The sequence below is a fragment of the Sebastes umbrosus genome, chromosome 8 (assembly GCF_015220745.1).
Source record: "Sebastes umbrosus isolate fSebUmb1 chromosome 8, fSebUmb1.pri, whole genome shotgun sequence".
In the NCBI taxonomy this organism is placed as follows: Eukaryota; Metazoa; Chordata; class Actinopteri; order Perciformes; family Sebastidae; genus Sebastes; species Sebastes umbrosus.
In genome coordinates this window covers 16,300,758-16,314,915 of record NC_051276.1, presented here as the reverse complement: position 1 = coordinate 16,314,915, position 14,158 = coordinate 16,300,758, and the positions used below count along the sequence as shown (strand labels likewise).

Genomic DNA, 14,158 nt, shown 5'->3' with positions numbered 1-14,158 from the left:
TTCTCCACTAATAAGGAGAAACTTCTCCAACCTGCTCATAATCTTAGAACACTTGGAACACTAATAAATGGGAGCAAGGGCATTTCAGGCAGTTCTCTCAGACTTTTCCCTCTGCTTATTCATTTAAACCTCTAATTAAAATGCAAAGCATTCTCATGGTCCTCTGGATTTGGTGCTGCACTCTCGCACAGCCTCTGACTCCCTATCTCCTCTCCCCACCCCTAACCCCACCACCACCCTCCTCTTTCCACCTCACCTAACTCCCTGCTCTCATATTCTCTCTGTCTGCCTTTGCTTCTTGTGATCAACACAATTTGACCTCTCACTTGGAAGAAGTGCACAGAATTTAATGGATTTTTTACAGTCTAATCTAACCAGTTCCCTCTTTATTGCTGTTTTGTACCCAGTGGACCTCATCTTTACCAGCCCCTCCACCACCTCCTCCACCCTCACACCAAGAAAATTAGTTCATCAGAATTCAAAATGTACTGCTGGCTAATTAAAGGAGTGTTAATTGAGTGTTCAGAATTGGGTACCCCTTTCACCAAACGCACACATACACACACACGTGCGTGCATACACACAAGCACACATGCAATCACAGTAACAGCGCTGGGTACACCAAGGACGTTGCGCTTGGGGAGTTTCATGCCAATCAAAAATGGAGAGAAAGGAGAGTGCCCATCCTCCAAGTGAAATGGGATTTCTAGATCATATCATGGCCTACTGCATCTCAGTCCGGCTCTGTGCAGCCATGTTATCCTATCCAAGCCTTGCTATCTCCGTCTGACCGCTGGAGAGTGTAACGCTGCACAGATAGTCTCTCTCACTACGTGCATCGTGCTAATGAGGGGTGGCATTTAGAGATGTGCTGCTCTGACACATGGGCATTGTGTGCCAGGCACTGGGTGATTAAGGACGAAGGTCAGCCCATTAATTGCCTCCCTGCCATCTCCGCTCCCCGGCTCGTGATCTCTCAGAACTAATGCATGTGTTTGCCTGAGCTTTTATCTCATCTCCGATGTAGTTCAATCATATGCTTGGTTTGTTTACATTCCTTTCATGTGAAACTTTTTTTTCTCTTGCTTATTGTTAAAGCAGCGCTCGCCCAGGTTTCCCTGTTCATTTACTGTAAGCTGTTTCATGTGCTTGTGAGTGCACATAGCCTCCTGCTCACAGGAAGGGAAAAACCATATTCTTCCATCCCCAGGGAAATAATTAATCCTTACAAGGCTGTCGCATGTCGAAATGAAGCGAGTGTGAAGCATTTAGCCCAGGAGGCATTGCAGGCTGTCGCCCGCACAGGCACCTGTTGTTGTCCCTGCCCTACATTTCATGAGAGAGAGCTGAGCAGAGGATAACAACATGCTCCACTGATGGCAAATGAGACACACAACTGCAGATGCATGTTTGTGTGTGCATGTTTTTGCTTTTTTCTTTCTGTTTTCATGCATTGTGTTTGCATGCACGGCCACGCTGGAGAGTGTGCACAGGTGCAGGAAACCCCCTACCTTATGAGTAGGTTGAGGGCTCACACAAAGGAGGCAGTGCTGGCTGCCTCCGAGGGTGTTTATCAGCCAGCACCATCTGTATGCTGCTGCTCATAGCTATGATCTACTGCAGCCTAAACCAATAAGTCACAAAGTGGCAGCCTAAAAAGAGACTCTCTCCTTTAACCTCCATGTCCTCACTTATAGACTTACTGCTCTGGAGAAGAGAGATGTGGAGACCCTGCACATCAAACACACACAGACTGTATAACAGTGTATGTATGAGAGTGAAATTACACCCCGGTTTGTGGCCATACTTACTCTAATCAACTTTGCTATAAAATTTATACCATGGAACTTTTTATTGAGGAAGCTGGAATCAGAAGCATCCAGATGCTCATTTGCCTCCTCCTCCTCTTCTTCCTTTATGCCTGTGGGTTCTAATAACCGGAAGCCTTTGTGGAGCTGAGATGGGTTTTGTAGGCCTGAAAGGCCTCTAATCCCTGTGGCCTGTGAAGTGTGAAACCCTTTGATGCCAGGTTGGTGTGCCAAAGGCTCTGCCTATTGACAAACAAGGGCCAAGCTGGGAAAAGACGGAGCGAGAGGGCTTTCTCGTCTCTCTCAGAAGAAATGCAGGCTCAGGCATGGAAAATATGGACTCAGTCAGTGAGAAGGAATAGAATTAGCCACCCTTTAATGAATTTCCTGGCTGTTTTTATAGTTTTTTTCCTCATGTGGCAGTAATTAGGTGGAATGATGGGCATATTGCAGCTGGGGGCTTGTAGGGACGGCAGGGCACAGGGCCTTGATATGCCTGAAAGCCAAGTATCTTTCCTCATTTAGACCATGTGATGATCAAAGATGGGGTTTTTTTGCCCTCATGTGAAGAAGATCAGAAAAAATGCTGCCGTTCTATTTGCATGTGGACCAGCAATGTGCTTTGAAATGAGCATGTTTTTATCTTCTGAGCAAATGAAATAAGTCTTCTGTCAGTTTTTCACTGCAAGTCAGAACATCAAAGCAAATGGCACCGCCGTCACAAGGGAAGCAGAGCGTTGCCTCAGTAAGGTTGGTTAGATGTTGGATAGGCTCGACTGGCACACTCAGCCTTGCCCATTAGGATGGCACCAGGTTCCCCCACTCTGATTAAAACTAAGTCATTCAATTTTATTTTATTTTTTACAAATTTTAATTCTAATTTGAGTGTTTCTGATTTAGAAAGGATGCTCTCTGCAGGTTGACTGGAATAGGTCTCGTACTTAATTTGGCTTGGGATATTCACAGTCTCTCTCCTCTGCTGTTAAATTCCCAATTTATTTCTTTTATGATATGGATCTTGTAGATTTAATCATTTTCACAGTTGGGGACCCATAGGGTTGTTGAAATGAACTCCCCATGCTGTCTGTAATGGGAGCAAAGAAATGAGAATTGTGACTACTTGGCTGTGGAGTCTCTTTAAAATGATTTTGCAATCGGAGAGGAAATGGAGTGAGTCCTAGTCACAGCATGCACCCTGCAGACTCCTTAGGTCGCCAGGACATTTGCTGACGGCACAGTTATGGCAGTTAATTTTTGTGCGTTTTGTTAGCTTTTGCATAAAAATGTCATTTTTGAAGGGGTTGCAAGTCATTTGTGGCAGCTGATATATTGCTTGTAAATTGAGTTCTTTTCCCAACCCCCCACCCTTTTTGTTACACTGAGCTAAGTAGCCATGAAATTGCCTGAATAATGTCGTTTAAATCCAATCTCACCGCGGCCTCTCACCTCCATGCCCAGCCCCCAAACAATGACACATGGTGGGGTTTTTAGAAATTGCCATTTTCCTGTTTGCCACCTCGATTCACAATGGCCAAGCCTTGGCTCATTGAGCGAGGGCCATTGCTAGTCTCACGTGCCGCGTTCACTGCTGAATTGAATTTTGGGTTTGGATTGGTTTCATATGGCAACCAGTTCACAGCATTTACATTTGCATTCAACATCTTTGTACCTGCCTTTTGTCTGTTCTGTCATGCATTATTCTGTAATGTAAAATAAATTAATGTAATAACAATGGATATTACATGAACATAAAAGCCATCTTTTTGCTACTCTGTGTTCTAGAGATGTAACAATACATTAATCTGGATCCATTCATTGATCAACGATTCAATATCAGCGATGCAAAGTAAAAATATTGATACATATCATCATCTTTAATATAGGCCTTTATTTTGAAACTCCCACTTTATATTTATTATTCTTTTTATTAAAAAGAATAGATTTAAATGTCTGGAAGAGCTCAGTAATAAAATTGTCAAATCATATTGTAGTTGCTTTTTGTGAGTTGATATAAATGTAACTGATTGTTTTAAATGGACATATGATATTGTCTCATATTCATCGCAGGCCCCTGAATTGAATCAAAATCGTACCCTGGCAGACTTTGTGATATCAGCAAATATCGTATCCAGGGTCGGCTTAAGGCATAGGCCTTAGAGGCGGTCGCGCTCTAAAAACATAAAAATATATATATAATTTATATTATAATAAATACAGTTATTTATGAAAATACATGTTTTAATTTTTGTGTTAAAACCATTGTGATGTTTGATGGCTATCGTTAGGGCTCTGGGGATTGAACCCTAACCCTGGAGTGGCGCTGCCGCCTATGACGCCTATAGGGCGGGAGGGGGGAGGCTCCAAATCTGAATTTTGCCTCGGGCACCAAAGGGCTAGAGCCGGCCCTGATCGTATCGTTGTCCAAAGAATCAATATAATATTGTATCGCAATGAAACTTACACGCCTAGATCATTTTTGAAATATGTCACGAGTGCAAACCATTTGCATGTCTTATGTTGGCACTTCTGATTTATTTAATCTCAACAATGATGTGTTTCTGCCTTTTCAAATTATTTTTAAAACAGTGTGTGCTCATCTTCAAACCAATCTTCAGTTTTATCCTTGACCAAGTTTGCAAATAGCAGCACTGTAGCAATCATGACTTGGCTCCGGTCTGATGTAGTTCACCTTAACCAGGCTAGTAATTCCCTGTAGATGTTTAATTGGTTTTTTTGTGAGGGCCTCTCCACGTACTCCTGGATTGAATAAATGTGGAAATTCTGTGGCCAAGGGTAAGACCCAGTAAGTGATACCACTTATAAATCTCCAATGTGCCACTGCAATTAAACAAGCTTTTATCCCCTCCCCTTCGTCCCTGCTTGCCTGGTATCCAAGGCTAACCCAATTCAATGCTAAAGAGAGTCCGAATTAATTTCACAATGCACTGATTTAACAGCGCCTAAGGTACTGGGCTTTGACAGAATGAGTTTTTAAAAAGATCCATTTGCCTAGGGATGAACTTCCACAGGAGGGTGTGAAAATGAGATGGAGAGAATGGAGGAGGGGAGTGATGGAGCATAAATGAATGTCAGTCCTGATTTACTATTTGCAAACTGTTGTTCTGCAGTGTGTTCCCATGTTTGAATCTGATTTTATTCACCTGCTCTTGTAGAACATTTTTCAGTCTGCTTTAGATGTAGTCACTGTAATGAAGCCAGCTTTTACTGTTGCAGCAGAGTAGTGGTTATTACAATTGATTGATTGATCTGACTTTGTGGCTGCCATTGCTGTTGGCTCCTTCGATATTTCTGGTAATTAAACTCCTGGTGTGCTGTTCTGTTCTGCAACACATGCACCCATCTAGTTTTTTTTTTAATCTCGATTGTTCATTTCACTCATACTTTTCTCTCTGTTTGTCTCGCAGGTGAGCTGGTGGTGCCGACACATTCTCCACGCTATCCCACTGCGGCAGAACTTGATGCCTTCGCTCAGAAGACGGCCAACAACCCTCTGTGCATCAAGATCTTCCCCACCAACATCAGGGTTCCCCAGCACAAGCACCTTAATCGGACTGTGAATGGATTTGACACCACAGGGAATCGCTATACTCCCTACCCAAATATCCACACAGGGGGCTACAATGGCCTGCTCGCCATCGTCAAGGCCTCTTCATCGTCGTCATTGTCAGCAGGCACCTTTGTCCCTTCAAAAGGTGTTCTCAAAAACTCCGAAGGCAGACGGACTAAGCTCTCTCCAGCCCACATAGCTGTTGCCCCATACCCACCTCCTTGTAGTAGCACTTTAGCCAATGGCCACGGCCAAATGGTTTACCACACTGGGCCCTCAAAGCCTCCAGAAGGCCCCGTGCTGTCGGTTCCTCCGAATGTCACTGTAGCTGGCTCAGTGATTCCTGTAACAGGGGGCCGAGGCCTGGCCCTGCCCGCACAGTCCAACCTCCCCTCCATCCAGAGCATCATCTACCAGATCAACCAGCATTGCCAGGCCCAGGCTCTGCAGCAGGTGTGCCAAGGGGCGGCCACTGCACCATCAAATTCCAGCCCCTCCAAGCAGGGCACAACTGTCATGGGGGTCTCTTCTAGCTCCTCAGGTGGAGGCTATGTGGTGGGAATGGGTCCCCAGGCTAACATGGTGTACACAGGGCCTGGGCTGCCAGCTCAAAATGCAGAGGCGATGAAGAATGGCGCGTACGCAGACGGTATGGACTACATCCTTTGGCAGAAGCAGCAGCAGCAACATCAACAGCAGCAGCAGCAGCATCACCATCATCAACAGGCTGTGCTCCGCATGTACAGCGGAGGCAGCGGAGGAGGGGGCGCCATCAGCAAGTCCCCCGAAACTTGTGGTCCGGGGGGAGGGCTTATGGCGGCACAAGTGTCCTCCTCCTCCTCCAGACCTTACCACCTGACAGCGAGTGCCAGCGGAGGAGGCGGGATGGACAAAGTCAACTCTTCCCCTTTGAACTGTGTGGGTATGCACGGAAATTTCTCAGTGGGTCAATACTTTGCCCCGCCTTGGAACAGTGTGCTGGTGACACCTGACAGTGACTGCTACAACCCCCAGGAGCTTATGGCCACCTCCACAGGAGGGCCGGTGACGGGGCACAGAGAGATGGGCTACCCCCACCACCATCACCACTACCACCATCATCACCACCCTGCTATAGACAGCGGGGGAGGTTTGTGCTGCAGCCTGCCCAGCAAGAGCATGTGCAACACATCGGTGCTGAGCAGCAGCCTGCAGTCTCTGGAGTACCTGATCAACGACATCCACCCACCCTGCATCAAGGAGCAGATGCTCGGCAAAGGCTACGAGACTGTGTCTGTGCCACGTCTGTTAGACCACCAGCATGCACACATCCGCCTCCCTGTTTACAGATAGAGGGGGAAGAAGAGGAGGAAGAGAATCAAGAGTTGTGAATTTGTGAAGAAAATCAAATTTAAAAAACAGAGATGTTTTTTTTTCTGGGTACAGATTGTTGAGAGTGGCACTGCTTTAACTAGTGTGGGAGCTTAGAGAAAAACAGTTGTTGTGCTGTGTGACCCTAGGTTTGGTGGTTTCAAGGCAGGCTGTGGGAATCCCAAATATGAACGGTGGTAGTGAGATCGCCAGTGGGAGAGAAAAAGGGATTTCAAGATTCTCCAGATGTTCCATTGTGTGGTTTGCCAATAGGAATTTGGGATTGATTTATTTTTTCTTCAGTTTTTTTTTTTTTGTTGTTGTTTTACTTGCCTGAACTTTTTGATGAGAATCATAGCTTGACATGAAGTGCATATGGCACTTCTATCCCCCTTCCAAATACTAAGGATGAAGCTACTGTGTAGGTTGTCACTGAAAGGGTCTTAAAAGGGCCGAATCTTAGGGCTGCTTTCAAAATCCAAAACTCTGTAACACATAAACACACTTAGACAAACAGATACACAATGTACTGATACTTGAGGGGACTAAAATTATACTCGGGTGTGTAAGGATCATAAGGTTGAATTAAAAGGATAGTACAATATTAGTTATTATTGCTGTTATAATTGATACATAAATTGCACTGCTTGAATCTTGTTAACTTTGAAGTTTGGAATTGGGTAGTTTGGATATGATATATTTAAGAAACTTGAAAAACTTGAACCTATTTTTTGTTTTATATATTTGTAGGTATATTATATGCATTGGCTGCTATGGGGAAAAGTGTCTCAAATGCGTTTTTTTTTTTTTTTTCTTTTTTCCACTTTTTGTTTTTATGATTTAATAATTCCTCCTCAAGCTGATGTGCAGTTTCTTATGTCCTGGTGTGAGGCATAGTCGCTGCTTTGGTTCTGTAAGGACCTGTTTGGAGAGCTCTTTTTCCTAACCAACACTGGAATCTACAATAAATCTTGAAATACTTATTTAAAAAAGAAAATGTCGCAAAAAAAAAACCATGAAAAAGAAATGTTACAATGAAGAATGTGATTGGGAGGTTATTTACATGACCTTACGTGTATGTTTATGCGTGTATGTGGCTGAGTGCATGCGCGTGTGTGCATTTTAGTTTGTGTTCTTCAAAATCCTCAGACTTTTTTTCTTTTTTTTTTCAATTGTGTCATTATAAGATTTCTACCACCAAGACTGAAAAACTGATTCACCAGTCCCATAAACATCATATCTGAGTAATGTACAGGAGATATTTTGTAAATCTCGCCCCCTTTTATCAGAGGCTTTAGATATTGTCTGGAGCTACAGTAGAGATCAAGTTCTCACATGACTCCTTTCTAACTGTGGTTACAGTGCTACATCCCCTACTTCTGTCAAATGTTATAATGATAGAAAGAGGTGGGAACAAATGGAAGTCCTATTTTGAGGGTACTATTCAACCCTGATCCTGCAAACGAATACAAAATGGAAACAATCATGCCCTGTCCTCTGGCGTCAGATGAAATGAGACGAGGCTCACTGCTCCCCCTTGTCCGTTTCGGCCCCTGGTTGGGACACACATAGCCCGGGCCAGTCTTAACTTGATGATTCAGAGCAGTGAAATATTTATTATGACTGTGAGATTCCCTTGAATGTACTGCACTTAAATTACTGCGATGTTTTATTGCCTTGTGAGACTCGAGCGAAAGAGAAAAATTGGATCAGTGCAGCAGTCCTCTGGTCTTAAATTAGCATTTCTTTTGTCCGTCAAATTTCAATGGCAAATTGAATTTAGTAACTGGAGAGAGGGAGCCGGAGCTTTGTTGTGGGGAAATACTGGCATCAGTCTAGATTTATGAAGTGCAATTATTATGACTGTATTAACATTTTTTCTCTGAGCTTACACCAAAAAAATGTAAACTACAGTTGTCAATACATTCCCAATGTACCACATCCCTAATCCCTATCCCTTTTTGTTTTGAGGTGTAAAATAAATTTCTTTAAGAATATATTCAGAAGCCACATCCCGGCTTTGAAGTCTGTCATTATTTTTTAACGTATGTCCTCTAGAAGTCAGTTGTTTCAGCAGCAGCTCTGTGAGATCCACAGCGGAGCGTGATGTCTGATGTGGATCCTTTTCTGTACTGTAGCGATAAAACCTCTGCCGTTGAGAAAACCTACTATATTTAATTGATAATCTTTTAAATGTTTACACTTTGGCCATCCAAAGATAAAGGACAGAGAGCGTTGTTGAAAAAAGAAAGGATTCAGACATAAATATTGAAAACGAATAATGTTTCTTTGATTATTTGCACTCCATAAATAGACCTGTTTTCCCCTTAAGATAACCCTTACTTAATCTTAACTATGAGCCTTAAATTTCGAGCTAATGGTGTTTGTAGACACGCTACTGTCTTTGAAAGCTGACAAAGATTTCAGTGGAAAGAATACCGAGCCCCTTTGGCTTAAATTTGCACAGTAAGCCTCCTTAACATTCCAGTGAAAAATTTTTCATGTTGTTTCAACAGCTTAATACCCCAGCCACACTGTGATTCCAGCATATTTTCTGTCTTGTAGAAATATTTTGACAGATTTACAGATACATCCCGTCCCTAAATCCCCTCCGTTTGGCTTCTGCATCCAAGCATTAAACCCTGTCACATGATGTTGAAGTGAAGAGGAGACACTTGAGGCAGTGGAGTTTCTGGTGTCTGGCCTTTCCCACCAGTGGAGGTCTGAGGCACCAGGCCTCTCTGCTAATGGGAATATTGGGTGACGCCTGGCTGCTGGACACTGCCAGTAGAGAGTATTCATTCGCTCAAAGGGTTGAAATCAAACCCTTTTCAAATAGCAAGGGATTTCCTATTAGGTACTGCGAGGAATCTGACCATTTTCAGCCAAGTTCAACTGAATGAAACCGAGAAAAGACAACACAAAATAAAGCATTCTTTTTATTTTTTAGCAGAAATATGTAAATCAGTTCACATGTTTTATTAAATATAAGGTGGTATTTAGATACAGTCTTTGTTTCGTGGCTACATTTTCTACTGTAGAGGCCCCAAACTGTCTGTCCCCCTGGTCCTTTACACACATTAATGAGCTTCTATTGATGGGATGCATCTTAGCCCTGCAACTCTGGTCCATTCCACAATTCCCGATTTGGACAATGGACGCTTAGCCCATATTAGGATAATAGAATTAAATTTCAAATAGATTTGTGCCTGAGCTGATCCATGCACGGCTCACTCAGCTGCAGAGGCAGAGTGGCATATGGCATGTCATTATCTAAGCCCACCCTCCCCCTGTCCGGGGCCAACAGGGTTCAGCAGTGCTTAAACAAACTGAAGGTTAGGACTGGCTGGCTGGCGTTGAAGGGGAGGACAGCGGGGCTTTAAAGGGAGGAGGGGGGTGTGGAGGGGGTTGCTAAATCACAGCCTCCACAGCGTCTCAGAGGGCCTCAGCGCCGCACCATGGCGCCTGGGCTCGGAGGCCTGCTTTAAAAAGCTGGGCTGTGTTTGATCGAGGGGATTTGTTTTCTGTTGGATTATACATGGTTGCTCCCTGCCTGGCTGAGGGGCCCTGTGCAATGTGACAGATCTCAGCAAAAGAAAGAAAGAGGGAGAGAGATACAGGGAGGGATTTGGGGTCAGAGGAGCCTCGAAGCATCAGTAATCAGGATAATTGCCATGTTCCTGGTGCTGGTTTCAGCCTCCCCTCTTTGGCTCTGCGGCCTCATATTCAGATTCAAGCTCTGAGGAAATCACATTCCTCCCTGAAAGATTTGTGTTGTGCCTCAATTTATTAAATTCTATTAAGTGAAATCTTCGTTTGTAATTAGGTTTTTAATGCTTGGAAAAAGTTATGTTGCCCAGGATATGATAGATTGCACCAATCAAATGCTATCTGAACGAGGACATTTAGATCTATAACTTATCTCTGTGGCTACAGACTATCGACTGTTAACACGTTTTCAAGGGCAATGAGACGCTCACGAGGATGGCCTGAGGGCAAAGTGGGGGGGGAATTAACGTATGCTGGTTGTAAAAATCCCTTAGTAAATCCCAATAAGTCCATGAAGACCTTTACCCAGTGCAAAGGTCTAGTTGCATATTATGCACCTTAAATACTGCTGAGAAGGAAGGAGGGCGTTCAAAGCAGGGTCAGCTCTCTCACTCTCAAAACAGAGGGGACGGGAGGGATAGAGAAAATAAAGGCAGCTGCTCGCTCTGTAGAGTCTTGGCGCTGCTTCTCTAACCTACAGATGACAGAGGGGGGTGGGACGGGGGGGTTACGTCCCCTCCACACCACTTTGGTCAACCTCAGTCCTGTCCCCTGGCTGCCCTTGGGCCCCCGGGGCTCTCATCTCAGAGTCCTTCCCAGCATCGCTCCTTAACGTCTGCAGAAGATAAAGTCGTGAGGCCAGTCCTCTCCATTTGGCTCCTACCTAGCAAGAAAATACTTTAATCAATAATACAGATGGTCCTGAGGAGGCTTGTATAGTTAACCCAGCAGCCTTATAGCTGTGTTGCACAATGTCATTAGAAGATTTGTTGTGTTTTGCTACAGAGTTATAGCATCTATAGAGTGCTACTGAATAAAACTGGATGGGTTGCGTGCGAGCACCATACGATTTAAATGTTGTTTTAAGCATTTATTAAATACAACACAAGGTAAAAGTCAGCACAGATCACAAAGTAAATCAGGATCTTTCTCCAAAGGCACAGTCCTTTTCTAAAAGGCATTGCAGCAGGTCGTAATTCCAGGAGCTTACAGCTTTTTATTTCCTCAGCATCACAACTATGTATGTTCAGCTGAAAAAGCTTATGGCCTCCAAATATTCATCTAGTTTATGTGGTGGGTATATTGCTGTATCCAATCTAAACACAAAAGTCTGGGGATTTTGCTTTTTTTCTTCCTGTTTCCGTTCACTGTTTGTGTGGCTCTCAGAATGTTGCTGTGGACAAACAGGGCTGTTTTCCCCTGAATGATCTCAAATGCACCAACGCTGCCAAAGTCTGAGGGTGCCGCAACCTTGAGAAAATAATATATATGGAAATGGGAAATCTATTAAGCATCTCTCTTATTGTTCTCCCTGCAGTGTTGTATTTATGTTTAAAAAATGATTTTGTCTCCTCAGGATGAAAAAATGTAAAGAATACCTTGCTTTTTTTTTGGAAAATGATAATATACGAGTCTTAGATTTCGAAATAAGAAGTCTGAATATAAAAAAAGCTGTAAAATCCTTTAGTGGTGGGGTTTTCAACTTTTGAATGTGCCTACAGCCAAGCATCCCAGTGATTGCTTACCTTCTACCCCTTCTCCAGTTCTGCAATCTCCCTCTAATCTCCCCACAACCATCATCTTCAATTTGCTGAAACTGCCACTGTCCCCCCTCCATCCCAACGACCACAGTAGATATTTTGTCTGTTCCCTGCTTTTTGTCAATCTCAGGACTGAAATTCCTTTATTTTAATGTAGATGGTTGGTTTTCATTTGACCTCTCCTCTCTTATGTATTATTGTTTGACATAAGTAAATAAAGCAGATGACTTCTATGCCTGTCTTGTTGCTATAGTCATCTGTGGTCTTTCTTCTTCTCTCTCCCCCTCACTGTAAACATCTTCTTAAACAATTTTTAAGACTCTGGATGAGACCTTACTGTAATGAAGGTAAGCATATTAGTCTTAGGATTCACTTTGCACATCACCGCCATATGCCGGCCCCTACAATCCTGTTGTTCACTTGACCTTTTTCACCTTTGCAGCAGCATATTATGGCATACTACAGCCCAGAAGGGCCGTACCTTATTATACTGTGGGAATGATTGACGTTTTATCCTGGATGAGGATTTAGAGAAACTGCTCTTAAGCAGAGGCAAAGGCAGGTTAATTCTCTTTACATGCAATTTACCAAAGTGGCCAAGACAAGGTGTCCTCTTCTGAAGCTTGGACATTCAAGTCATACAATAAGGGAATATCAGCTGGCTCAAATAACCGTTTTTCTGAACCTATTTTGTTATAAAATCAAATCACAGCCACTGATCTTTGTCTCTTACTGCAGCTCACACCTCTTTGCTCCCTAAGTCTCCTCCAAAAATGACAAACTACATTAGTGCTTTAGTTCTGCATTATATTTTAATTTCATCATTAATTGTCTACACTGAAGACTCTACAGTATATTCCAATGTCAAGATATCAAAAAATATCCTGTCTTTTTGTCAAAATGTATCTCTCTTAGCAGGATTTTGCCTCCATGGTCTTTCTACAAGCCCACTTCCTGAAGATAAGGAACACAACATACACTCAACCTAAATGTTTAACAACACAGGTACCTTCAAGAACTCAATATTGACGCTTTTCCTCCTTTCTCCTTACACTCCCAACCTCTCCACCCACCTAAAGCATCAGATAAGCCGTAGACTGATGAGCCAGCCGCCTCCACCAGAGCGTGTGGTACTGGGAGGCTGCACACTGATTTCATACACGCTCGCTCAGACAGAAAAAGAGCTCTGTGGAGCAGAAATGCTTCTCTTATTAGCAAAACTCATTCACCTGCACGCCACATTGAGTCCCTGGCAATTTCACAATAAATCACGAGAGATGCCTATAGAGGCCGGGCAGCAGCAGGCTGACGCTCTGCCGCCGCCGCCGTGCCCTCGCCTGTCAGTTTAGACACTCTGAATCATTTCGGGTTCAGCAGCTTCGTTTCATCTTAGATGAACTGAAAGGTCATCTCACACGCCACCTAACCAATATGTCTCCAGCTCCTCATCTCCCAGTGCTTCCAGTGATTGCTCATTCCATTTAGAAATACCACACCTTGGTGATACATTTCACTGGGGATTATGGAGGGAATTATTTCAAGGAAGAAAATTAGCACTGACTTAAATCTGTGAGAACCCTGCTTTTAGCTCTCCTGACTGAGAATTATTTAGTGATGATCCATCCACCTCTTTTTGCAATATGAGTTGGTGAAATGTTTAGTGAGAGTGTGACCAATATGACGGGAGGTTCCCCTCTCTGTGTCCGGCTGCTGGACTTCAGGCAGACAATGAATGTTGTTCTTGAAGCATCAGGCAGTCTGGAGTGTTGTCTGGTCAATAAAGAATGAGTTGGACCAAGTCCAGCCCGGTATCCGCTTGAGACTCATCAGCCTAAACACCTTAAAGCTTAACTGGCTGCACAATAGCTGAACAATTTGTACTGCCAATATCTAAGCTAGTTAGTTTACTTAAGACCTTTGGCTGAGGCTGTCAACTTTCCCTTATGTGCGGTTGCTAAATGAGGGCCGTTACAACATGATCCTGCTTGGCTCTCACTTTGGTTTGTTGAGACACATTTGTGGCAGCGAGCGCACACACATGCTGCAAGCGAGTAAGCCATTTTGTTAACAGCTCACACTTCCTGTGCAAGTGTGCGGTTCCAGAGTTGCTGACAGTGACACTT

At 43.7% G+C, this 14,158-nt stretch overlaps 1 protein-coding gene across 3 annotated transcripts in view; it reads left to right on the top strand.

Moving 5' to 3' along the window:
• The window catches only part of fam222a (family with sequence similarity 222 member A), a 103,790-nt gene extending 91,522 nt beyond the window's left edge, over positions 1 to 12,268 (top strand). For all 3 annotated transcript variants that reach the window (XM_037777463.1, XM_037777461.1, XM_037777462.1), the window contains exon 3: positions 5,234 to 12,268. In XM_037777463.1, coding sequence (XP_037633391.1) covers positions 5,234 to 6,708 — 1,475 coding nt within the window. In that variant the 3' untranslated portion in view covers positions 6,709 to 12,268. The remainder of the gene's footprint in view (positions 1 to 5,233) is intronic.
• Positions 12,269 to 14,158: the final 1,890 nt, after the last annotated feature.